This window comes from Leptodactylus fuscus, chromosome 7 (genome assembly GCF_031893055.1).
Source record: "Leptodactylus fuscus isolate aLepFus1 chromosome 7, aLepFus1.hap2, whole genome shotgun sequence".
Lineage (NCBI taxonomy): Eukaryota > Metazoa > Chordata > Amphibia > Anura > Leptodactylidae > Leptodactylus > Leptodactylus fuscus.
In genome coordinates, this window is record NC_134271.1 from 95,057,024 (window position 1) to 95,083,863 (window position 26,840).

The 26,840-nt window shown below is 41.0% G+C and overlaps 1 protein-coding gene across 4 annotated transcripts in view; it reads right to left on the bottom strand.

Moving 5' to 3' along the window:
* Positions 1–5,077: 5,077 nt before the first annotated feature.
* ATG2B (autophagy related 2B) overlaps positions 5,078–26,840 on the bottom strand; it is a 72,816-nt gene continuing 51,053 nt past the window's right edge. For all 4 annotated transcript variants that reach the window (XM_075282568.1, XM_075282567.1, XM_075282569.1 and 1 more), the window contains 11 exons: positions 24,384–24,492; positions 23,647–23,841; positions 19,079–19,180; positions 18,055–18,133; positions 14,299–14,488; positions 14,141–14,210; positions 13,127–13,209; positions 7,875–7,996; positions 7,100–7,254; positions 6,788–6,937; positions 5,078–6,566 (listed from right to left, as the gene is read on the bottom strand). In XM_075282568.1, the coding sequence (XP_075138669.1) occupies positions 6,336–6,566; positions 6,788–6,937; positions 7,100–7,254; positions 7,875–7,996; positions 13,127–13,209; positions 14,141–14,210; positions 14,299–14,488; positions 18,055–18,133; positions 19,079–19,180; positions 23,647–23,841; positions 24,384–24,492 (1,486 nt within the window). In that variant the 3' untranslated portion in view covers positions 5,078–6,335. The remainder of the gene's footprint in view (positions 6,567–6,787; positions 6,938–7,099; positions 7,255–7,874; positions 7,997–13,126; positions 13,210–14,140; positions 14,211–14,298; positions 14,489–18,054; positions 18,134–19,078; positions 19,181–23,646; positions 23,842–24,383; positions 24,493–26,840) is intronic.

Here is a 26,840-nt window from a genome sequence, read left to right on the forward strand (position 1 = left end):
TGTCAGCTTGTATACACAGGGTATCTTGAGCAATTTGTCCCTAGATTGCATTATATGCATTTTGTCTATAGAAGTGTCTCTACTTGGAAATCAAGATTTTTTTTAAATTAAAATGCATTACTAGTATTGCTTGGTATTGTAGCTTAGCTCCGCTAAAGTAAGCAAGGCTTGGTTGCAATACTATATACAACCTGGGGAGAGATGAGGCACTGTTTCAGGAAGACCATGTCATGCTATGTGTTTTTTTAAATCCTGTAAAACTCTTTTTAGTGAAGGACTAGTGAGTGTGCATATGTGAGGGAACACATTCTTTGTACAGATGCTGAAGGTCTATAATATGTATAATCTGCAAATTGGTACATTCTGTGTGCTATAAATGTACTAATTCACAATGTCATTACCTCAATAGATAATAAACGTGGAGAAATAATAAACCTGACATCCCAGCACATCCATTGTCTCTTGGTACAATTCCTTTCTTGTGATGGTCAGTGTCAGATCTCAAGGATATAGTGTCTCCCCTTCTGTAGGTGGTAATCCTATATGTGTCATTGCCCCTTGTAAAATCACAAGTGCTCTTCTTCCAATAGACATCCTGAGCTGCTGTGCACTGAACACCTTTCTTTTTTTATGTAGATTGTGAGTCCCCATATAGGGATCACAATGTACATTTTATTTTCTTAACAATATGTCTTTGTAGAATGGGAGGAAATCCACGCAAACACGGGGAGAACAGACAAACTCCTTGCAGATGTTGTTCCTGCGGAATTCGAACCCAGGACTCAAGCGCTGCAAGGCTGCAGTGCTAACCACTGAGCCACCGCGTTGTCCCCTCTGTCCACCTTTCTGTGCTGTTTAATCCCACCACTGCCACCTGTTGTCAGGGAGGGGTTCTTTCTTGACAACCACATGGAATCAACAAAGCATACTAGTAGGGTCAGCCCAATGACTTTATTCCATAATAGATGATTCGACGGGTCCTGTCCATCAATAAACAGCCCCCTAAGAGAACACAGAGGGGTTGAATATCAGTCCACTGACTCTCCAGGCCACAATGTCTACTCCCCAGGCATAAACAGGCACAAATCCTCCTCCAGGCTCCCTCAGGACAGGGGATCTTCTGCCTGCATACCTTCATGTACTGGACTCAACACAGCTGCTTTTCAGGTAGAGCTTACGCTCTCTGTGTCCCTTTGGGTGCTGACCTCAATAAAGCCAAGCAACAGGAACTAACTCCAGACGCAACTCACTGGAACTCTTCCCTATACCCCGTCTTCTATCCTGAAGTGGAGTGACTATACAGCCATTTTCCAGCCTGCCCCTAACCAGAGAAGGAAGTGAGCCTTGCAAGGGGAGTCTCCAGGAGATCTGGCACAAAAGTCTATCTCCACAGCTGGTTCTCACATAGGGACTAGACTCCATTCAGCTAATGTGTATATGGCCAAACAAAGCAGTTTCAGGGTTGGTCCACATCTGCGTTGGTATTCTGTTCGGGGGAGTCCGCATGGGCCCCCCGAACAGAATACCAAATGCAATTGCAAGCGCTGTGCAGTAAAAGCACACGGATCTCTATAGACTATAATGGGGTCTGTGTGTTTGCCGCCAGATCTCTGCACAGAACATGCAGACAGGAAAGTAGTTCACAATCTACTTTCCTGTCCGCTTGATTCATGCGGACTCACTGACCGGATTACCAGACGCAGATGTGAATGAAGGGTAAGGCTAGGTTCACACTAGCAATCATTCTTTGTTTGGAGATTTTCTCTCTGCAATTTTTGGGTGAAAACCGGAATCAAAGTGGACCCGAAGAATGGAAAGCCAAACTTTTTTTTGAACCTAGTGTCACTGAAACAGTATGTATATGGCACAACACACAATCATATTGCTGTTTTGTACACCAGTATTAAGGCCCCAACAGGGTCAAGGAATGGCTGATTTAGGAACTGGTGTAGACTTGCGCTGCAACTCATGCCAGTTTTCTGGCTTCTGTTATAATAAATATGTTGGACCAAGGCATCCCTGACCCAGGCTGCGCTCCATGGAATCTGTCATCTTTGGCACAAGAGGAGGCTTTGTGCCAAAGATGTGACATATTTTCACCCCTTTATGCTAGAAAACATGGCTTTGCGAGAAGAGGGTATAGCTTTGTGCCAAAATTGTGTGACAACCCTTTGATGACAGATATGCACAGTGCCAAGAGCCTCTGTATGATACAGTGGTTACAACCCGATAGTAGTTTGCTCCAAAGCCTACCCTTTAAATCATCTTTCTGAAGTTCATACCACCTACATATCAAACTACCTACTAAGATTCTTATGGCAACAGTCTGTTACCATAAGATTCTGATGCACTTTGCCTAGAGGAAAGCTATCTTAACCTGAAACCAATGTTAATTTCTGCCTTGCTGTCATGTCCGTGCTAAATATATACTGGTTTCTTTCTGCCAGTTCCTGATGTAATGTTGCTTTTCCCATGAATTCGGGCACAACTTGCTTACATCCAGTCTAAGCTTGATAAAAACTAATTAAGATATGTGACCAAAATAGCTTTATAAAATTATATAAAACAGGTCAGATCTCCTCACGCTGCCCCCTCCCCACCAGCCAACTGATATCAGCCACAGTGGGACTAAAGGAAAAGGTAAATGAAAACACAAAAAATGGAAAGGAACGTATTTGATATCACTGTCTCCATAACAACCTGTACAATAAAATAAAATCATTATTTAACATACTGACATTCCCAGCACATGACTTGGGTTTGGTTGTGAGAGGTTCAATCACTCCACTCACTTAAAGGGGTTGGCCACTTTCAGACCAATATTGACAAATAAATGTACAATAAAAAGATATACAATTTTCCAATATACTTTCTGTATCAATTCCTCACGGTTTTCTGGATCTCTGCTTGCTGTCATTCATTCTGTTACTTCTAGAGGATAAAACTATGACCATGGTCATGTGATTTACGGTCCAGCAAGAAGGCGCTGGCACAAGACTGAATGGACATTAGCAGTGGACAACAGTGTGCCGGGGACAGATGAGTATGCTTTTTATTTATTTATTTTACACCTCATGCCTGCCACATCGGTTGCTCCTCTGCAGATCAGCTTTCCAGGACAGAGCAGCTACAGGTAATGGTAACAATTCTAGGAGTCAAGCTGTTCACTTGCCATCCAGGGTGTTGCAGTAGGTTTAGGTAGTGCGTTGTTCCACATGGTATAATGGGTGAGCAGCATGGCTCCCGACCTGTTATTACCTTTAGCTGCCCTGTCTTGGTACCGCTGGTCAGCAGGGGTCTAGATGGTGGGCCCCTAGAAACAATTCCACTGGTGGGCCCTAGACATCCCAGTCCGACCCTGTTTTTAGCCCTGGTAAATGTGTAAATTTTAGGACTACATGAATGGATTATTTAAAAAATTGACATTTCTAAATTTTTCCTTGAATTTTTTTTCCTGGAAAAAGGCTAAATTCTGTCTTTAATGGTTTTAGCTGTATATTTTAGAAATGGGAGTTTCTTATATCTAGGTCTTTACAAGCCCCTTCAGAACTAAACTGATCAGTTAAGCACAGGTTTTAGAAATTTTATTGAAAATTTGGAGAATTTATGTTAGACTTGAAAGCCTTTTAACATTCTAAATTAAAGGACATTTAGAAAAAAAAATGATGCCAACAAAAAGTGGATATAGTAAATAATATTTATTAACTAATTTGGATGGTCTGACATCTGTTTGAAAAGCAAAGCATTTCAAATTATGAAAATTGATAATTTTTCCAAATTAATTTTTTTTTCATAAATAAATGCAAAAAATATCAACCAATGTTTACCACTAACATGAGGTACAACGTGTCGTAAAAATACATTCTCAATCACTTGGGTAAGTTAAAGGATTCTAAATTTGTCACGTAAAATGACGTCAAATTTTAAAATGTTGCGGTTTTCATGTTTTTTGTTCCTTAAGGGATTAAGAGTATGATCCACCAATAGCATGTACCAGCATAATCTATTCACAGGATAAATGATAAATGTATGATTTTCTGGGGGTCTGAAACACCGGGCCCTCTACTAATCACAAGAATGGGGTAAGACCATTACAGGTACAACATTTTTATTTTACTTGCTGCAACAAATAATCCGTTCTTTATTCAGTCTGAGCAAAAATTTGGGGTACAATACTGATATGCAGCATAACACATTCACTGTCTCCAGGTGTAAACCACAGAGGTGGTGCGATTATATCAATCATTAGTGTCGAGCGAACAGTATTCGAATTCCAGATTCGAATACCTCCGCTCCCATAGGAATGAATGGGAGCGGCCAATCGCGAAGGGGTTAAGCACCGGCCGCTCCCATTCATTCCTATAGAGCGAGGTATTCGAAACTAGAGTTTCGAATACTATTCGCTCATCTCTGTCACTCATACCTCCACCCACTTGTATGACTGATGGATAGCTGTACGCAACTACTGTATCTTCTTCGGTTCTCATGGTTACATTTACAGAAGGGATTCAGGGACCCCCATTCTTGTGATATATAAGCAAAACATTTTTAAGTTCTGCGCCCCACAAACTAACAGGCTGGGGCGATCAGCCCCACAAATTTATCATAATTTACACAAGAGCTCCTTTCTGTTTAGGTGAATGGACCCCAGAAGATCCACCTACTTTATGATAAGGCATGCACTTAGTCATAAATTAGGTGCAAACTCTGGGGAGTCAGGTGTCATCAAGACCAGCGTGGAAAACATTGGTCTTGTTAAAGGGATCCTATCATTAAAACACAATTTTTTCTGCCTACCACGTAGGAATAGCCTTAAGAAAGGCTATTCTTCACTTACCTTTAGATGTCTTCTCCGCGCCGCCGTTCCGTAGAAATCCCGGTTTTCGTGGGTATGCAAATGAGTTCAGTGACGTCTCCATCTTCTTCAGGAACGTCCTCTTCACACGTCTGACCACCTGCGCTGGAAGAAGATGTGTGAAGAGGACGTTCCTGAAGAAGATGGAGGCATCCTTGGAGAGTTCTCTCGCAGCATTGGGGACGCCCCCAGTGCTGTGAGAGAACTCATTTGCATACCGAGGAAAACTGGGATTTCTACAGAACGGCGGCGCGGAGAAGACATTAAAAGATAGGAGAAGAATAGCCTTTTTTAAAGCTATTCCTACGTGGCAGGCAGAAAAAAAATTGTGTTTTAATGATAGGATCCCTTTAAAACAGCCCCTAGGTGTGCTTAAAGAGACTACATTTTCAGACCACCTTTTCAGGTGTGCAGAGTGTTACAGGCTGTGCATGACCTGCCACGAATTCTGGGAAAGAATATGCAAGTAAAAACGGCAAATAAAAACTATTCCTGAAGTGCTACATTTTTTGAAGGTAGCTCCTTGCAGATCAGCGCCTGGAATTCAAGAATCCTAGTGGCATAACTACAATAACAGTTTCTTTTGAGTTTAAAGAAGATATCCTGGTTTAGCATTAGTCCCAGATCATACCACTAGGCTTCTTGTAAGCTAGGCACTGAACTATAGGGAGCTACGTTTTGCAAATACTATTCCAGACTGAGCCTTATTCACACAAATGACAGGCCAATGCTTTAATAGGGTGCTTTCCCATATAGACGCCACCCAAAGACTCACATCTTTGCTCTATTTCATACAGCTAAAATCAGGTATACAAATGCAGGAAACCCTTTTGGTGCTGGGTGAGTGGGAGCGATGGTTATATTTGATGCACGCATTGGAAGCTTTCACAGCACATATGATAATAACTGCAAAATCCATCATGCAAGCAAACTTACTGGATCACTGCCACTCAATGATAGACTCCTAGGTGTGCGCATATTCTCACCATTACACAAATGTTTTATTAACACTATTAACAGATTACAAATGTACAGACTAAATGTAACACAAGACTTGGTACTTCTGACCCAGAGACCCGATGACAGGAGGGCTCGGACACAGAGCATCTACCTAAGACACGGAACGGAATTGTTATTCATTTTTCAACCAAGTGCAAAGCTGAGGGGGAAAAAGAAGAAGCAAAGTATCGCTGAACACTTGTAGAAAGCTATTGCCAAAATAGAGATTTTCTTTTCTGACACTTGGAATTGACCAGAGATGAGAGGAGAAAGCTGAAGCCATGATAGCTGAGCTGCATATGACACAGTACAACCAGTGTCCCTGTGCACCCATGAAGGTTCCACTTGTAGTAGGAAAGTTTCACCCATTCCTGAGCAGTTTGCCAAGTAAGTCTGAGCCAACATGGTAATTGGGAGTCACAGTATTTGCCCTCCTCCTGGTGCGCAGTCCATGTCCACACAGCCCTGCCAGCGCTTCGCTCTATCCTTCTTCTAATCTCCATTTCTGTGACTCTTCCTCCCTGACGTCAGGTCTGATCTGATTCCTCATCCCACCCAGCACGTTGGATGTGGCTTCTGTTGCGACTATAAGTGGTTTAACAACTGCGGGTGGTATCTGGCGGAGCACGCCACCCACTGCACCCGTGACCCCTCTGTTCTCATGTTCTCGAGCTGCAGTCTCATAAATGGTTTGAGCGGTGTCTGTGATACCCTACAAGGACAGAAAGGACAAGCAGAGTATAAGAAATTTACTTGAATCGCATGAGATAAAAGAATAGTCTAAAGTCAGAAGACTTACTACTTTCCCAAACATATTGGGATTAGCATTATAGGCCACTTACTGATATACTATTATTAGCACTTGCACTCCCTTCTGAGCAGAGCTCGCCCACCACTGTTTAGGTCAGTGCCCTCCAAATTTCACTAGATTACCTCTTTAACCACGGTGTAAGCTTTGGCCACGCCTTCTCTTAGGTCAACAGGTTGATGCACCAATCGATGATGAGAAAATCTCTTTGCTCTTCGTAATTCCACCGGACTTGGTCCAGGTGACACCATGTCATAAGCGGTCTCTGCGGCAGCCTGAGCACAAGACAGAATGGTAGGTCATATGGAGAGTGTACTATGTGTATTGGTGGCCACATAACAAGGAGGATTAGGGTCAAGGAACTACCATCTTCTGGATAAATTGGGGGATTCAGTGTATGGAAATATCTTTCATCTTTTGACCCGGGAAGAAAATACCTGTATGGTCTGCACAACTCTGTTGGTCAATTCCAGAGCAGCCATGGCGGTGGATGTTCCGAATGATGCAGCCCCTCTTTGGAAGCCACGAACGATGCGGCCATCTTTGTAGTATTGTTCTATGGGCAGCCATACCAAATCTTTAAGACCTTGAACTAAAAGCAGAAAAAGTTTGGGTTAATGGGCTTGTCTGGTATAAAATGATCTTTATAAAACTAACCCCCACCCCCACCTACCTTCTAAATTACCAACTGTACCAAAAAACTGTATGTACCTAGATTGCTGGGGTGGTCAAGTGATACCCAGGCACATTTTCCGGTGACGTTCCGTTTCTGGAACGTCACCAATACTATTCAACCCCAACATACTTGTCTTCCTGTCCAGACCTTCTGGAAATGGGACATCACTTGTTCTGGGCTACTGTGCATGTGGGAACTCTGGCTGTATTGTGTAGGCATGGGTGGCCGGCAGACATCAATAAGGTGCCGGACACCCAGAACAAGTGAAGTGGTCTACAACAGCCATAAATATATTGTCTGTATTTCTCCAAGTCGAGGACATTAATGGGATTACAGAGGCTGAACAGGTTTAAAAAAAACCCAAAAAACTCTTGTCCATATAATCTTTAATGGGGTTCAGCTGTAATGCCGGATACAAGCCAAGTATCAGGGCGGTGAGGTTTTAGGGGAAATTAACCGATTTCTAATTTTGCACAACACCTTTTAAGCTTTATTCAACGATGCTGAAAATACTGTGAAATTGAAAGAAGAGTCACCTAGTTGAACTAAAGAGTGCATCGGCCCCACTCCTCCCAGAATGCCCGGCAGCTGATTCTTCTTTATATCACTCAGCCATTCGTTAATGGCGTAAGAGAACAATTTATCCACACCTAATAAACTGGAGAAGAGAAAACTGCCATTAATTCACATTCAGGAAGAAACAACAATATAATGGATTCCTTGCAGGGGACTCTCCTTAATTCATCTGCAAGATTAGACTGCAGGGCAGGAAGCTGGCAGCGTGAATAGTGACTGAGTATGTGTGCCCACCAGCTCTCAGGTCATTAGGTGGACGTGTACATTGCTATAGAAAAACACAAGGTGGCAACATACTATGTAAACGGCTGTCATAACCCTAAAATGAATAGTTTTTTTTAACAGCATGTAATTGCAAACATTATTTATAAAGTTAAGAAGATATTCACTGGTGGGATCATTCCTTGAATCTACTTTCATCATAACATGCCTTCCTCAAAAGAAAGCAAATGACCTATAGAATTTGGATATAGATTGATAAGACTGCTTTATGTGCATTTTAGCAACAAACTAGGGCCACCACCTCTCTGAATCCTAGGTGCAGCCTCATTGATTCTGGCTTAGTTTTCCTCTATAGCCCCCACAGTTCTGAGTAATCGGTGCTGTCAGCTTCAATATCCAATACTTGGATCTCTAGTGTGAGGTGGGTGGTCCTCAGTTTGAGCAGACAGCCTGGGACCACCTACCTTACAGCAGAGAGCCAAGCTAACATTTTGAGTACCCAGTAGAAAAATATTCCTTCAGCACAAGAGGTCTATAGTAAAACTTGACTTTTATTGGAAAAATATAAAAAATAGGTACCAGACATAGGAAAAAAGATGTAGAAAAACTTACATGGTCAATTCCAAGTATGCATGTATGGTTGAAGACAGACAAGCCTACGCGTTTCGGGACATCCGTCCCTTACTCATGGCAATACTACTGCGTCTATTACACTGGAGCTATAAATAGGTAAGCTCACAGGTGTGAAATTAGCATACAGCTGGCATATAATTAAAAACAAATGTTGACTAAAACAAAAACATGCAGAATAAATATACACACATACAATACACGGAGGACAATCCTAAGCGAAGAGACAAGAAATGGCAACACATCAACATAATGACATAAGGCAAAGATTAATATGGACAAAAAGCCGTATTTAAAAGGACACAAGCAATGGATTAGATTATAAAAACCACCCCTAACTAAACGTCAAGAGCACTCACCAAAAAGAAAAGATCCACCTGCAGGATCATATAACATCATTGCATGGTGATGAAGAAGTCTTTGTGATCAAAAATCCCAAGGAATATACATATAACCACAGGTTTCTATATGGTGAGAGGAAGGCGTCTCAGTAACTATGGCATCCAAAGAAGACACATGATCCTCCAGTCACATGATGCGAGTCACATGATCGGGATTCTTAGCCAGATACTCATTTCCAGGAACAGGAACGCGAAGTCTATAGTAGACTCAAACGTAGAGGCTATCCCTCTTGGCAGTTGCAGAGGGCGTCTGCCATTGTTAGAAAGAGGTCTAGATCCTCCTTATTGTCGGATCAGGAAAGATGTAACAATAGAAGTTTCTCAGATGGTGTCTTCTTTTGTACGAATTACAGTAGGGATTACAAGGCGGTGGTTAATATTATCAGAAAACACCTTCCAATACTTACACAGGACGATATAACTGCAAGAATTCTAGATAGGGGGTGTAAATTTATTTCCCGCAGGGGTAAATCCTTGGGCAATACTCTGTCCCCCAGTCTGTATACCAACTCTAGTATTGGGAGCAAAAAAACTTGGCTTGACGTACAAGGCTTTTACAGATGTGGCACCTCCCGGTGCCAGGTCTGTCGGTTTGCATCCAAATCTTTATTTTTTGAAAATGTGCACACACATAAAAAATATTGCAAACAATTTTTAAATTGTAAAACGGATCATGTTATATATTTAATTTGGTGCAATATTTGCAATTTATTTTATGTGGGGTGCACTATCCGGCCTCTGAAGATTCGAATCTCGGAACACTTGTCTGACTGCAATAAATCTGCTGCCAATAATGTATCTGGGGCGTCCAAACACTTTATTTTGCATCACAATGGCAACACATCATCATTCTGCTTCTGTGCAATTGAGCATGTTAATCGACCAACCCGAGGTGGTGACTGGCGGAGGAAGGTGCTCAAGCGGGAGGCGTTCTGGATTTTTGAGCTTGGCACACGTTTCCCCAAAGGGTTAAATTTCAAATCAGATTTAATATATTTTTATTAAGAAATGTATTTATTTATTTATTTATTTTCCATATACAGTCCTATGAAAAAGTTTGGGCACCCCTATTAATCTTAATCATTTTTTGTTCTAAATATTTTGGTGTTTGCAACAGCCATTTCAGTTTGATATATCTAATAACTGATGGACACAGTAATATTTCAGGATTGAAATGAGGTTTATTGTACTAACAGAAAATGTGCAATATGCATTAAACCAAAATTTGACCGGTGCAAAAGTATGGGCACCCTTATCATTTTATTGATTTGAATTCCCCTAACTACTTTTTACTGACTTACTGAAGCACAAAATTGGTTTTGTAACCTCAGTGAGCTTTGAACTTCATAGCCAGATGTATCCAATCATAAGAAAAGGTATTTAAGGTGGCCAATTGCAAGTTGATCTCCTATTTGAATCTCCTCTGAAGAGTGGCATCATGGGCTACTCAAAACAACTCTCAAATGATCTGAAAACAAAGATTGTTCAACATAGTTGTTCAGGGGAAGGATACAAAAAGTTGTCTCAGAGATTTAACCTGTCAGTTTCCACTGTGAGGAACATAGTAAGGAAATGGAAGACCACAGGGACAGTTCTTGTTAAGCCCAGAAGTGGCAGGCCAAGAAAAATATCAGAAAGGCAGAGAAGAAGAATGGTGAGAACAGTCAAGGACAATCCACAGACCACCTCCAAAGAGCTGCAGCATCATCTTGCTGCAGATGGTGTCACTGTGCATCGGTCAACTATACAGCGCACTTTGCACAAATAGAAGCTGTATGGGAGAGTGATGAGAAAGAAGCCGTTTCTGCACGTACGCCACAAATAGAGTTGCCTGAGGTATGAAAAAGCACATTTGGACAAGGCAGCTTCATTTTGGAAACAAAAATTGAGTTGTTTGATTATAAAAAAAGGCGTTATGCATGGCGTTCAAAAAGAAACAGCATTCCAAGAAAAACACATGCTACCCACTGTAAAATTTGGTGGAGGTTCCATCATGCTTTGGGGCTGTGTGGCCAATGCCGGCATCGGGAATCTTGTTAAAGTTGAGAGTCGCATGGATTCCACTCAGTATCAGCAGATTCTTGAGAATAATGTTCAAGAATCAGTGACGAAGTTGAAGTTACGCCGGGGATGGATATTTCAGCAAGACAATGATCCAAAACACCGCTCCAAATCCTCAGGCATTCATGCAGAGGAACAATTACAATGTTCTGGAATGGCCATCCCAGTCCCCAGACCTGAATATCATTGAACATCTGTGGGATGATTTGAAGCGGGCTGTCCATGCTCGGCGACCATCTAACTTAACTGAACTTGAATTGTTTGTCCAAAATACCTTTATCCAGGATCCAGGAACTGATTAAAAGCTACAGGAAGCGACTAGAGGCTGTTATCTTTGCAAAAGGAGGATCTACTAAATATTAATGTCACTTTTCTGTTGAGGTGCCTATACTTTTGCACTGGTCAAATTTTGGTTTAATGCATATTGCATATTTTCTGTTAGTACAATAAACCTCATTTCAATCCTGAAATATTACTGTGTCCATCAGTTATTAGATATATCAAACTGAAATGGCTGTTATAAACACCAAAATATTTAGAACTAAAAATGATTAAGATTAATAGGGGTGCCCAAACTTTTTCATAGGACTGTATATGTATATATGTGTATATATATATATATATATATATATATATATATATTTTTATTATTATTTTTTATTTTTATGTTTTTTTTATATATATATATATATATATATTTATATATTTTTTTTTATTTTTCACAAATATTTTTTTTTTTTTGTTCTGTTTTATATATATATATATATATATATATATATATATATATATATATATATATATATACACATGTGTATTTTTTATACTTACTTGCTAATTACCATTATTCTTTGTACAGCATTTTGATCCTTTGGTCTGTGGCATGCAACCACAGACCAAGTGTTCACAAGCCATGTATATATTTTTCTATGTGGAACATTCTGGCTAAGAATCCCGATCATGTGACTCGCATCATGTGACTGGAGGATCATGTGTCTTCTTTGGATGCCATAGTTACTGAGACGCCTTCCTCTCACCATATAGAAACCTGTGGTTATATGTATATTCCTTGGGATTTTTGATCACAAAGACTTCTTCATCACCATGCAATGATGTTATATGATCCTGCAGGTGGATCTTTTCTTTTTGGTGAGTGCTCTTGACATTTAGTTAGGGGTGGTTTTTATAATCTAATCCATTGCTTGTGTCCTTTTAAATACGGCTTTTTGTCCATATTAATCTTTGCCTTATGTCATTATGTTGATGTGTTGCCATTTCTTGTCTCTTCGCTTAGGATTGTCCTCCGTGTATTGTATGTGTGTATATTTATTCTGCATGTTTTTGTTTTAGTCAACATTTGTTTTTAATTATATTCCAGCTGTATGCTAATTTCACACCTGTGAGCTTACCTATTTATAGCTCCAGTGTAACAGACGCAGTAGTATTGCCATGAGTAAGGGACGGATGTCCCGAAACACGTAGGCTTGTCTGTCTTCAACCATACATGCATACTTGGAATTGACCATGTAAGTTTTTCTACATCTTTTTTCCTATGTCTGGTACCTATTTTTTATATTTTTCCAATAAAAGTCAAGTTTTACTATAGACCTCTTGTGCTGAAGGAATATTTTTCTACTGGGTTCTTGCATTGTTCCACCCCAGCCGGGGGTGTATTTTTTCGTGCACTCCTGGTCTAGCTGATTCTCTTTAAGATTTATGGTGAGCTGTGGACTGTGTTTTTTCTTGTGCATTTGTAACATTTTGAGTGTTGAAACAAAAAAACCATACGCATAAGAAGCTGTTTTTTTGAAAAAAAAAAATCACTTTTTAGAGATTCCCAGAACATACAAAGGTCTGTCTACTTCTAGAAGCTTTTATATATCTGCGAGGAGATTCCTTACCCATGTCGGTAACAGAGTCTCTTCAGCTTTAACTCCGAATTATTCAGCTGAGCCAGTCCTATAAGTATTCCAGTTAACGTACCCTAGAAAAAAAAAATGTATGAATGCTGATGATACTAAAATAACATTTAAAGAGTCATGTGAAAAACCAAAGTATGAACTCTATTTGACTAAAGCTGGCAATTGGCTCGCAAAGTAACCAAAACAGTAAGGCAAATACAAATTAGACATTTTGTAGCATTTGAAATATTTCTAACCATCTTAGTGGTGAAAATGTTCTCTTTTGAAAGGCTGCCAATGGATACAACTATGAATGTAAGAACTTTCTATGGTCTGGGACTTGTCAGAAAGTCAATCTCAATTTCCTTATTGTGTCCAGGTTATCTATTGGTGCACATCCAATGTCACAATAAATATAGAATATGTTAATAGTATAGCACAGTATATACTATATACAGTAGGCTATATAGCGGACGTTCTCAAACTGTTCTCTTCTCCTCGGTCTGTTCACCATGCTTAGTGTGGCACACACAGACAAACAAAGCAAACTCAACTTCTCTCCTCTTCACCTGGTTTCAGGTATGATTTTTATATAGCCCACACCTGTTACTTGCCACAGGTGAGTTAGAACGAGCATCACATACTTGAAACAAAGTTATTTGCACACAATTTTCTGGACAATTTTTGGAGTTTTGTGTGAAATTATGTCCAATTTGCCTTTTTTTCCTATTTTTTGTGTTGATCCAATACACACAAAGGAGATAAATAGGTATATATAAAAAATGTGTAATTGAATAATTTTCTGGGAGAAATACTTCATTTTCTGGAACAATTTCAGGGGTGCCAGTATTTCTTGCCATGACTGTATGTAAGTTAACAACGTAATGGCCTCTATTCGTAACAGATAAGACATCCCATTTTGAACAGATTCCCATACAAGCAATCCCTTTAAAGTCCCTAACTGGCTTGCATTGTAGATGATCCACTATGTATAACTAATAAGATGCAGCATACCTGGTCCATTGAGACATGTTTTCCATGATAATCCAATCTTATTGGAACCTCAGAAGTAAACCTGAATTCCCTGAAAAAGAAAGAAAACGGTTAAGAGGTGCAGGCAGATAGACTGATTTTTATCAGTCTGGTGATACAGGGATAGATCACACACATACCGGAAAAATATAGGCTGGTCATCAAATGAGGAGATATCGTTCATGGAGTTATCATCAAACTCTGTAAAGCTCACATCACCATTTCTCACAATTTGATTCTGTCCAATAAATGAAATCACTGGGATTTTTTCTTGAGTGTTCAGATGCTTTGGCAAAGTGCATGTGACATCAGAACCTGGGGGTCTTTTAACTGCAAGTTAAAATACACAAAGTTGAAGGCACAAATGTCAAGAAACAGAACGAAAAGCATACACTGTTACTGCTGTCCTCTGTAACAATGAACAAATCAGGTGCAAAATTGCCAGATGCAAGTTGTTCATTTCTACAAGAATATACCCTTTGGAATTACCTGGATTTCTAATAAAATGCAGTGTGAATGCTATCCAAGTCACAATTGTAGAAAAACACAACATAAAAAAAAATAAAAAAATTATAATTTGTAATAATAATAAGAAAAACCGTTGTATTCTTCACGTTGTATCCAGTAATTTAATTGAGATCCCCTTTTAGAAGCAAACACCTCAAAAAACACATTTCCTATAGCAGCAAATAAGATTTGCACAACACTGAGGAACATATTAAACCATTACTCTCTGCAAATGTGTTTCAGGATCTGAATATTTCTGGGGTGCCTTGTGTGCACAGCCCTTTTCAGGTTATGCTATAGAATTTCATTCCCTTTCATTCCGGATTTGGTATTGGTGTGTAGTGTTCTAAGGTCTCATGCAAACAAACTTATTTTTATCCAAATTGTGGGTCGGCAATTGTGGATAAAATAGGGACCCATAAAGCCATGGTTTCTGCAGCTGTGTCCAGGCTGAATTGAAGATCTGCATATTACGTAGCAGGTCCTTTACCTTTCCATACCTGCGGCCCTGTAAATTAATTTTAATGTATTGGTCAAGACACATGGATACCAATCCGTGGGTCATCTGTGTGGTTTTCACTGACCCGCAGACTCAGTGTGCATGAGGCCTTAGGGACTGGATAATTTGCTATCATTGAGGAGACAATAAAATAAAAGGTGTATCAAAACATTTTAATGACGAATGTAAGGGCAGCAGAAGAGACTGAAGACACTTTCAAGCTTGAAGAGATACAGTGATGTCACAGAATAGCAAACCGAAGTACTCAGAAGTAAAGCAACTAAAGAATTATGGAGAGGAAGATTTATGTTTTGGAACGGCTAAGTCATGACCTTAACCCCATCGAGATGGTACAGCATGAATTGAAGGGGGCTGTACACAGAAGGCATTCCATAATATTGATGAACTGTGGAGGAAGAAGGGTCAAAATTCCTCAATGTTGTGCAACCTTATTTGCAGCTACAGGAAACATTTGCTCAAGGCAGTTACTTCTAACGGGAATCTTAAATATCTAGACATTCATAAACGCTGTGACTCTCTTCTACCACTCTCCACCATATCCAATAGACCGTTTCAGTCTACAGATCAAATCAAATCAAATCAAAAAATGCTTTATTGGCACGTCCGAATAGGTATTTGGCATTGCCAAAGCTAGTAAAGTGTGTGTTTGTGGGGGGGGGGGGAGTTGGGTTGGGTGGGTGGTGGGTATGGGGGGGGGGTTTGGGTTATAACAGTCCATGGAGTCTCATCTTCCTCTTCGTTGGTGACTGCTATATGGGGGGGGGTTGGAGGTGGGGGGGGGCAGGGCGTAATCCTTGTATACAACTTGGCACGCTGCCTGCTTAAATGGCAACTTATTACTAGTCCAGCTGATGCAGATTATAACTGAAAAACATTGTTATTAAAAATTCTGAATGTTTACCTGTGACAAACATCCATGTTCCCTTTTAGATTGTAAGTCCTTGCAGACAAGGTCATCTTTCCTACTTGTATCTGGTTAGTTCTGAGTTTATTATCCTTGTATTATGCATGTAAACTCCTTCACTGATGTATAGTATTATGGAAATAATAGTGCTATATAGGCTATGCTTTCCCAGGATCGCACTGCTCTGTCCTCCTGGGTTCTATATGCTCTACAAAGAAAGACATCCTGCATTTCGGCCTGATTGCAGCACGGGCAGTTAACCCTTGCCATCGGCACACAAAACATTCTCTCACCCTGATGGAATGGTACCAGGAGTTTGAGTTAATATTCTACATGGAGGAGCTCGCTCACGGATTGCAATTTAATCTCTAATAAACTCTATAAGATTTAGCAGCCATGGGTTGTATTTAAACATTCAGATGGCTTCCATACCCTTTTTGAGGGGACGAGGGCCCTCTGACTTGAACATGCATGCTTAATGTAGTGAGCCATTCACCCCCCCCTTCTCATTCCCCGGTGTTTTTCCCTTAAATCACCCCCTTTCCTTTTATTTCCTCTTTCTTTCCCTTTATTCTTTTTCTATTATTTTAGTCTTTCTTTCTCGTAACCTCTTTGGGCCTCCCTACATGCCCTTGACCTAAATATTGCATATGTACACATGAGGCACCCTCGCTTGATTCATATCAATAGTCCTCAATGTCTCCTATGCTGTGTACCTTGTGTCCTTAGAGTCCTGCAAGACGCCTCTTTTCTTGCACTTTTTATTGTTATGTCTGTTTCATATTATGTAAAATCATTTTCAATAAATTTAAGCATAAAAATACAGGGGGGTCTACAGGTTATTAAATTCAGGGTTCAATTAATGTTTCTCCCTGCTCTGTGCTCAATAAAAAGATATACATAGTACGATTCTGTTTCCGTTATTAGTTTAGTTACATAGTGTTTGTCATCCCAAAATACAAAGATGCTCGTCCATGCCCTCATAATCTCCCGCTTAGATTACTGTAACACCCTTCTCTATGGCCTCCCAAAGAATACTCTCACCCCCCTCCAGTCCACCTTAAACTGCGCTGCTTGCTTAATTCACCTCTCCCCCCGATCTTCATCAGCTGCTCCCCTCTGCCAGTCCCTCCACTGGCTACCTATTGCCCAGCGAATTGAGTTCAAGTTACTAACACTAACATACAAAGCCATCCACAACCTGTCCCCTCCATATATCTCTGAACTAATCTCCCGCTACCGGCCCACACGTAACCTCAGATCCTCCACAATGACCTCCTACTCCGCTCTGCTCTCATCCACTCCTCACACAACCGTCTCCAAGACTTCTCTCGTGCATCCCCCATACTCTGGAACTCCTTACCAAGACACATAAGACTGACCCCCACAATCACAGAATTCAAGAAGGCCCTGAAGACTCACCTATTCAGGAAGGTTTACAACCCCCAATAACACTACTGTCACCAACTGTACAGTCTCCCCTCTCCTTCTGTCTCTATCCCTCTCCCCTCATAGACTGTAAGTTCTTGCGGGCAGGGCTCTCTATCCCACTGTGCCAGTTGGTCATTGTCAGTACTATATCTGTTAGTATATTTTGTGTTCTGTATGTAACCTCCAAATGTACAGCTCCATGGAATTAAAATTTCTATATAAATAAACATTCTTCTTCTTCTTCTTCTTCTTCTTATTATTATTAATAATAATCCCAAAGTGTTCACTTATCTTTTTCTTGCGACTGTAACTACAGTCCCATTCTCCACCCCCATGTGCAGGAATATGCATAATAAAATACTAAATCCTCCTATAATACTGCCCCCTATGTGCAAAATGAGTGAGACATTACCTGACTAGAGCTGGTCTATAATCATTTATAGGCTGTCAGATAATACTAATAATTAATATAGATATGGGTGCCCTATTGCCACTTCTCTCATACAGCACAGGTACTGGTAATGATGAACGCACCTTCAGGATCAGGAGTCACCAAAATTTCTACTTCTGCAGAAAGACTTGTGAAGAAATCTTTCAAGAAAAACAAGGCATCCTGAAAAACAAAGGAATGAAATGTTGTCACAGACCCTCCCCTTCACTCCAAATTCCTGATATGCAGCAATATACATAAATCTAAAAGGACAAATCAAATTAAATCATTTCTCCATTTTTAAGGTTTCTTGAAGACTGATTTATCACGACAGAGGATCAGGGAAGGAGTAATGAGAAACTAGTTATTGGTCATTCTTCTTAGTGGAGTCAGCCTCCCCAGATTCTTGAGACTCCAAGATATTTCCTGGTAATGACATTCATTACTTCATTCTGAGACTTGGCATAACATTATTTAAGAGCATTTATAAGAGAGACGTACTGATAATGGAGCTCAAGAGAGGACCGTACTAAATAATGAACAGGAAAGGGACATATCCTGTTTGTTCTGTGCAAAATGGAGTAGGGGAACCAGAAGAACATCCAATAGAGCAGAGAAATCCAATTAGATATTGGTGGAGTCACCATGTACATAACATTACTTAACATCCTGGATAATAAACCAGAGCTGCGCTCATTATTCTGCTAGTAGAGTCACTGGAGCAGTGTATTACCTAAATGCCAATGTGTTTGCATCAAAAAATTTGCCAAAATTGCCCAATATCATATCAATAACATTTTACGGCTCAACTACATCCCATTTTGAAAAAAGGAGCAAAAAGTGCTTAAGCAAATAATAACTTTGATGTAGGGCATGTAGCCAATCTCTTGGCGCAAATTACAGAAATTCTGCCGCATATTCATTAGGAAATCTGCCCTCTGTGTAGAACAATGACGGGGACACAATACTAGAGCAAAGCTGTGGCCCCTTCATTCATCAGTGGGGGGTCCAAGAAGTCATTAAAGGTGATGGCAAGAGTGCTAACGAAAGTGACTAAAAGAGTCTTGGCAATAAACCACCTACTGGAGACATCTTCAAGCTATGACCTTGTCTCCCCACAGGCATTACCTGGTCAATATTGAGGCGAAGTGGCATGAGTGTCACCCGCAAACAGCATTCTTGTGGGGAATGGGAAGACTCAGGGCGCACATGTAAGGCTTTGACTGTAAGCTGGAAAAAAAAAGAACAGAAAGGCAAATGATTTGTTTCAGTAGACTGCTTTCTTTTTCAGTTTCAGTGCTCATGTAATAAAAACATCAGGAACATCACAAAGTACACAATTCACGATTTCTGGGCACAATGTGAGAGAGCAAATGCCACGTTGTTTCCCTGTGAAGTCTGTCCAAGAGCTGCTCTAAGACGTGAGCCGCTCACAGTAATACAGTGCAGAGGTTACATAAGAGATGCACCCAGAATAGCTGTGCGCTCAACCAGGACAAATTTTTTTTGTATTTCGCTAGTTATGACTTTGAAAAAATAGTCCCTCCGCAGACTGAAACTTCCAGCACTGAATGTATATGCTATATTGCCGAGGTTAATCTTACACTATTGAGGGAGAACCCCCGCCAGAATACGGGTCACTTCCAGTGGTCAGTCACCTGCTCCAAATCAATCATGCATGTGCGCGCTGACAAAGATAAACACTGACATTGATGCAGTTTCAATCTCAGTCCATGCAATGAGCGTGATGCCTATTCACACAGAACTGAGGTTTATTTAGGAAGTTACAGTTTTTATACAGGAATGCAAGAAAGATAAGAAAAAGGCAGGCTGTAAGCATATACGTCTTGTATCCGAATACACTGGTGATCAGTCATTGGCTGTTAAATTTCAACATCTCTTAGCTTTCGAGTTCCCAGGAAATGATACTGTCTTTCTTGTAAACCACATGACGATCATGTGCGTCAGCATCTGGGTGCGGTACTGGATACAGGCGCCATCTTAATGTATAAACGTTGCACAAAGAAAAATATAATTTCTTAAGCAGTATAACGCATGTATAAAAATAAGAATAGACATGGTCTACCTTCACAACACTACTTCATCTGTTTTAAAGAGGAATAATATAGGGATGCCACCACCTTCTATGGCTGAAATACCCAGTTAACCCCTTTCACTGCCCTTGGTTTTTGGACTTTTTGCACCAGAGGTAGCAAGTACAATTTTAACACTTTTAAGTAGACAACTGCCACAATGTGAAAACTCCTCAACACTTTATACACTCACCGGCCACTTTATTAGGTACACCATGCTAGTAACGGGTTGGACCCCCTTTTGCCTTCAGAACTGCCTCAATTCTTCGTGGCATAGATTCAACAAGGTGCTGGAAGCATTCCTCAGAGATTTTGGTCCATATTGACATGATGGCATCACACAGTTGCCGCAGATTTGTCGGCTGCACATCCATGATGCGAATCTCCCGTTCCACCACATCCCAAAGATGCTCTATTGGATTGAGATCTGGTGACTGTGGAGGCCATTGGAGTACAGTGAACTCATTGTCATGTTCAAGAAACCAGTCTGAGATGATTCCAGCTTTATGACATGGCGCATTATCCTGCTGAAAGTAGCCATCAGATGTTGGGTACATTGTGGTCATAAAGGGATGGACATGGTCAGCAACAATACTCAGGTAGGCTTTGGCGTTGCAACGATGCTCAATTGATACCAAGGGGCCCAAAGAGTGCCAAGAAAATATTCCCCACACCATGACACCACCACCACCAGCCTGAACCGTTGATACAAGGCAGGATGGATCCATGCTTTCATGTTGTTGACGCCAAATTCTGACCCTACCATCCGAATGTTGCAGCAGAAATCGAGACTCATCAGACCAGGCAACGTTTTTCCAATCTTCAATTGTCCAATTTCGATGAGCTTGTGCAAATTGTAGCCTCAGTTTCCTGTTCTTAGCTGAAAGGAGTGGCACCCGGTGTGGTCTTCTGCTGCTGTAGCCCATCTGCCTCAAAGTTCGACGTACTGTGCGTTCAGAGATGCTCTTCTGGCTACCTTGGTTGTAACGGATGGCTATTTGAGTCACTGTTGCCTTTCTATCAGCTCGAACCAGTCTGGCCATTCTCCTCTGACCTCTGGCATCAACAACGCATTTCCGCCCACAGAACTGCCACTCACTGGATGTTTTTTCTTTGTCGGACCATTCTCTGTAAACCCTAGAGATGGTTGTGCGTGAAAATCCCAGTAGATCAGCAGTTTCTGAAATACTCAGACCAGCCCTTCTGGCACCAACAACCATGCCACGTTCAAAGGCACTCAAATCACCTTTCTTCCCCATACTGATGCTCGGTTTGAACTGCAGGAGATTGTCTTGACCATGTCTACATGCCTAAATGCAGAGTTGCCATGTGATTGGCTGATTAGAAATTAAGTGTTAACGAGCAGTTGGACAGGTGTACCTAATAAAGTGGCCGGTGAGTGTATACATCACTTCATGCATTTTAATTGAGTCTCATTTTCATAAAAAATACGTGTAAATGTTAGTTTCTAAAATATAACCATCAACAAGCTTCTTAACACCTCCAAACGGGAATTTTGGACCACTCTTCTTTTGCAAACTGCTCCAGGTCTCTCATACTTGAAGGGTGCCTTCTCCTAACAGCAATTTTAGGATCTCTCCAGAGGAGTTTGCAAATTAAATAGGGGTTGCATATGAATTTAATTTCCCATCGCCCTGTACAAACTGTAACCCTAATAAATAGTTATAAACCTCTAAACCTATCTAATATAATAACTAGGGCAGCTTTCAGATTGGCGTCATATACATGTTTTATTGTTAATGTATTATAGAAACAACCTCTAATGCTTTTCATGCCCCAATCTGGACGTGGTAAAGGCCTGGTCATGGCATCGATAAATGGCCTGCCTAGGCTCAGAGGGGTTACTGGATACCACTGTCACTCTGATATGTGACCATCTGAAAGCAAAAGTATAGCAAACATGAAGTCCGATTGATAGGCAAGCGAGTAATATGGACAGAAGTCCTTGTCACCCCTCCCCTGGTTTCAGCTACAGTTTATGGACGTTCTATTCTTCTTCACCTTTCTATGTTGTTTGTCACCTCATCTCTCTCCATCTATTAACATTAATGCCAATATTTCTTATACACATGTTGCAGATTTTTTTTAATATTCCACAACATGGCAATTTTTTTTTCTGAGTTGAGAATTGACACGTCAAAATCTGCACATACATTTATGAAAATCCATGCCAAGTGGTGCAGTTTTATTGGCCAAATTAAGCATGCATGTGTATTGGGCACCGCTGAGTTACATAAGACCAACATCTCACTATAGTACTTGGACTACATTGCTGCTGGGAATGGAGATTTTGTTCAGAAATTATCCATCAAGGGTCCCATATAAGGAAAGAGCCTAAGACAACAGCTGCGTGTGGGTAAGCTGTATCTCCTCTAAAGATAAACAAGGAAATTGTCTCCACATATCTAGGCGTTGTGGTTACAATCTGCATTATTTTAGATATAGATATAACATGATTTATGATGCAAATATCATAACTTCCCTTTTAGCCTTGGATCCGCACTACTCATCCATTACAGCTGCAAATTGTGAATTGCATCACTTAAAGCCATATGCATCTATTTTTTATTTTTTTTTTCAGAGTAGATGTGATCGTTCTGTAGGTTTTAGATTCATGCCATTCAAATCTATCACACTTAGAAACCACGTTATCCTTCAAGACTGCGAGCGATAGGAAGTTTCTCAGGGCATGTGCACATGATAGCTCCTTGAATCAAAGGGGTTGTTCCATTAAAGGGGTTACCAACAACAGGGTTACCATTAACTAAGTCCCACATCTGCGGTCAGGGCCCCAAAACATAAGGTTTAAGGAGGACCTTTAATATTCCTCATCAATGTGTGTTTTTATACCCCGCTAGAAAGCCAAAAGTGTGCTAAATTCAGCTTTCCCATTATGTGCCCTGGTGCTGGAGATATCAGTATGATTAATTTCGACACCGATATCTCCCCACTGTCAGAAGGGCGGGCCTTACAGGCTAGCGTCATTGCAGAGTCTATGTCCAGTACAAGTCTATGGAGGAGTAAAGTCTGGGAGGGTGTTCCTCATAGCCCAACAAAAATGCTAGGCTGTAAAGCCCGCTCTTCTAATTTCACTTATTTAGTCTCTGATATCTCCAGCACCAGGGCACATACCAGGAAAGTCGACAATGCAATGAATTCAGCACACTCCACAAGCCACACATTGATGAGGACATGAAAGGTCCTCTTTAAGCAATGAAGAAAAGAGATGCACTCATTTTCAGCCCCTCCCCCCAGATAGTGCTATAAAGTTATAGACTAATTATAGACAAATCCTGACACTCCTTCACTGTTTCACATTCACATGAATGGGGCGGAAACTGTGCATTTAAATGCTGCACGTCCCCAGTGTACTTCACAAGTATACTGCTCATGGGCCCAGAGCCACTGAAGAGGAATGCTGGAGACATCTCCGCCAACTGATAAAGAAAATGAGCAACACTGGTCATTTCTGCAATGTTGGGACACTAAACATCAGCAGCATTAAGACACAATAGTTGTTTAGCAGCCTAAACCCAGAGACTTTCCTTTATGATACTACTTTTGACAGGAGGCTAGTCTTACCATATTTGAATGGGCTTTCCTTGGCATTTCCTTACTGCTGTATAGGTGAAGGAATTTGTTCATTTGAGATGAGGCCAAGCGATCTCTAATCTCCAGGTCCTGGACAATAAACACCTGGCGTGATACGGGTTGTTCTGGAAGGGTAGGCTCTGCCATCTCACTAGCCTGTGGGTACACTTCATGCTGGAACTTAACCTGCACACAAGGAAAGGATCACTGTCAGATGATGCAAGTCATCCAATTAGGCTGAAAGATACCAAATGTTATATAGCGTGCCATAGGGCAGAGGCACACAAACCAGGGCAGTAGCACCCAAATAAAGGGGTATTTAAGTTAGTGGGGTAACTTGCTGACTGGGGGTATCCTACCACTGAGACCCTTCTGATCTCAAAAACCAGGCTCTTTTGCACCCCAGTTTTACTCAGAGCCGCTAGTCGTACAGTGCAGGATGCTCCATTCATTTGAATGGGACTGCCAGAGATAGCTGAGATCAGAAAGTTAAGGTAACTTGGTCTAACTGGAATACCCATTTAAGCAATGCTCTCAATTTGTGATATTACAAACAGGATATCTAAATGAAATGTATATAAACTCCTTGCAACTGTGATTGAGGACACTCAGCTTTCCTAGACTCCTAAGCAAGAAATCTTCTGTATAAGGGAAGCTGAATGAGAACCCCAGTGGGCGTTGTAATGGCAAATACACTAGTAATTGTGTGGAAATACACATTGCTTTACCTTGGTCAGCTGGATCTCCATCAACAAATCTTGATTTCTTCCCCGACCACCACGGACTATGCTACTAGCTCTCCTTGTTGGTGTACTGGCTGGCGAGCTGTGTGGGCTCCTGTGTACAATATCAATGACAACCATTAGAAAACAGACATCCAGGACTGTCTTCATGATGCAATAAGCCTACATTATTGTATTTTCTGTCAAAACACACTTTAATTTGTATTTAAAATAACAAAGATGTAAAACACATGTCTGCATATTAGCTGTATACATGCAACAACAGAATATTTTCAATGAGTAAAAGGGGTATTCCCGCTCTGTGTATTGAGCCTTTAGCATCCCAGATTCGCTCCAACACCAATATATCTGGTGTTATGGTTAAGGATAGGGCCTTTAAAATTAGTCTCTTTGCAGATGATGTCCTCTTGACTCTCACCAACCCCCATATGTCCCTCCCTGTTCTCCTCCGTGAATTGAACTCTTATGGGGTGCTCTCAGGCTATAAGGTTAACCCCACTAAAACGGAAGCCCTCCCTATAAATATACCTAATGGGACCTTGCAACTGCTTAAATCTAACTTTGACTTCCAATGGCACATCCATTTCCTTCATTATTTGGGGGTTCAGCTTTCGCCCTCCTACTCTTCCCTTTACTCGGCCAACTGTCCTTGTCTGTTTAGTGACTTGCGTACCCTACTTAAATGGCGTTATCTACCCCTTTCCCTTATCGGTTGCATTACGACAGTCAAAATGACTCTCCTTCCCAAACTATTGTATTTTTTTGAAACTCTTCCGATTCCCGTCCCGCACTCGGAGTTGTGAGCGTTCCAGAAGTCCATTTTCCAGTTTATCTGGAATGGTAAACGCCATCGTATCCCCCGTTCGGTGATGTTATCTGGTAAAGGGGAGGGGGGGGGGGTTGGTGGTCCCACATCTCCTGCATTATTATTGGGCTGCTCACCTGCGTTGCATCCCATTCTGGGCTGCTTCCCAAGCCTATACGAAATGGGTTGAGATTGAGAAGCTCTGGCTGGTTCCGACTCATCCAAATGCCTTTGGGTTATTCAACTGGTTTTTGTGTCCTTTTACAGTGACTATAGGGCTTTATTTTTGTGTTATTTCTATTGCAATTGTTTTGTATTGCAACTTTTTAAAAATAGTTTTCTTTCTGTGTTAAGGTATTTTTTATTTTGTACTGTGTCATCAGGGTGGAGCTAGAACCTGTGATATGGGTATGGTATTGGCATATTTTATTAATTATTTTAGTACTTAGTACTTTAGTATTTTTTACCGTATATACTTGAGTATAACCCAACTTTTTCAGCACATTTTTCATGCTGAAAAAACCCTCCTTGGCTTATACACGAGTCAAGGTCCACAAAGCACAGAAAACAGGAAGGGGGAGGTCCTTTAGTGCTACTGCTCTGTGATTGGCTTGTCATGAGGTCATGTGACTGTGATGTCATCAAAGGTCCTGTAACCACTGGTATGTAACATCTGCAGATAAAGGTTGAGTCTAAATCCTAGTAGCTCCGCCTACACCAGAGTCCGATCACATGGTCATGACATCATCAGAGGTCCTTTAGCACACTAGGATTTAGCATCTACCCTGCATATGAGTGGCAAGGATTCATTGTGTCTTATGGAAGATGTCTGTTGTATGGAGGAGAGGAAGCTACAGTAACGTGACACACAGAGGGACCTTCCTTTAGTTACTCTGCCTATTAATGTCAGGCATTTGGGGTTATTCATTTAATTTCAGTAACTCCATGTGCCTCACATTAATAGCAGTTAACCCCATCATGTCCCTCATATTAACCCCTGTGTGCCCCATATAAGGCTTACTAATATGTGAGACACAGGAGGGTACTAATGACCTTAATTATGAAGATACCTAATTATTACCTCCATATGTCCCACATATCAGTAACTCTTATGTGAGGCACACAGGGGGTTAATGTTAGGGACATGATGGTGTTAACTGCTATGATCCCCATGGAGATACTAAGCAATGCACATGACCAGACTTTTTATCTGCAATAGTGGATTTCCCCCCCTCAGCTTATACTCGAGTCAATAAGTTTTCTCAGTTTTTTGTGGTAAAATTAGGGGTCTCGGCTTATATTCGAGTATACACGGTAATTTTTATTTTTTAATTTACTATTTATACATTATTTCCCCATAAGCTCATCATAGACCTTTGGGGGCATTAACAGTATTCTTTTTGGTGAGGAAGGGGGGGGGTGACTTACCTTGTAACTAGAACTGATAGCCGATCTGGATCCTCTAGGACCCATTAACTCTAACAGTCTCTGATCCCCAGCAGACCACCAGGTCAGAGGGGTGCTGCATCATGGTGGCTCCCATAGCTATTTATGCAGCACTCAGAGTATATCCAGCATTAAGAGAGGACCTGCCTGGACGTATATAGTCTATGGGTGGTCCAGAGCAGGTTAAAAAA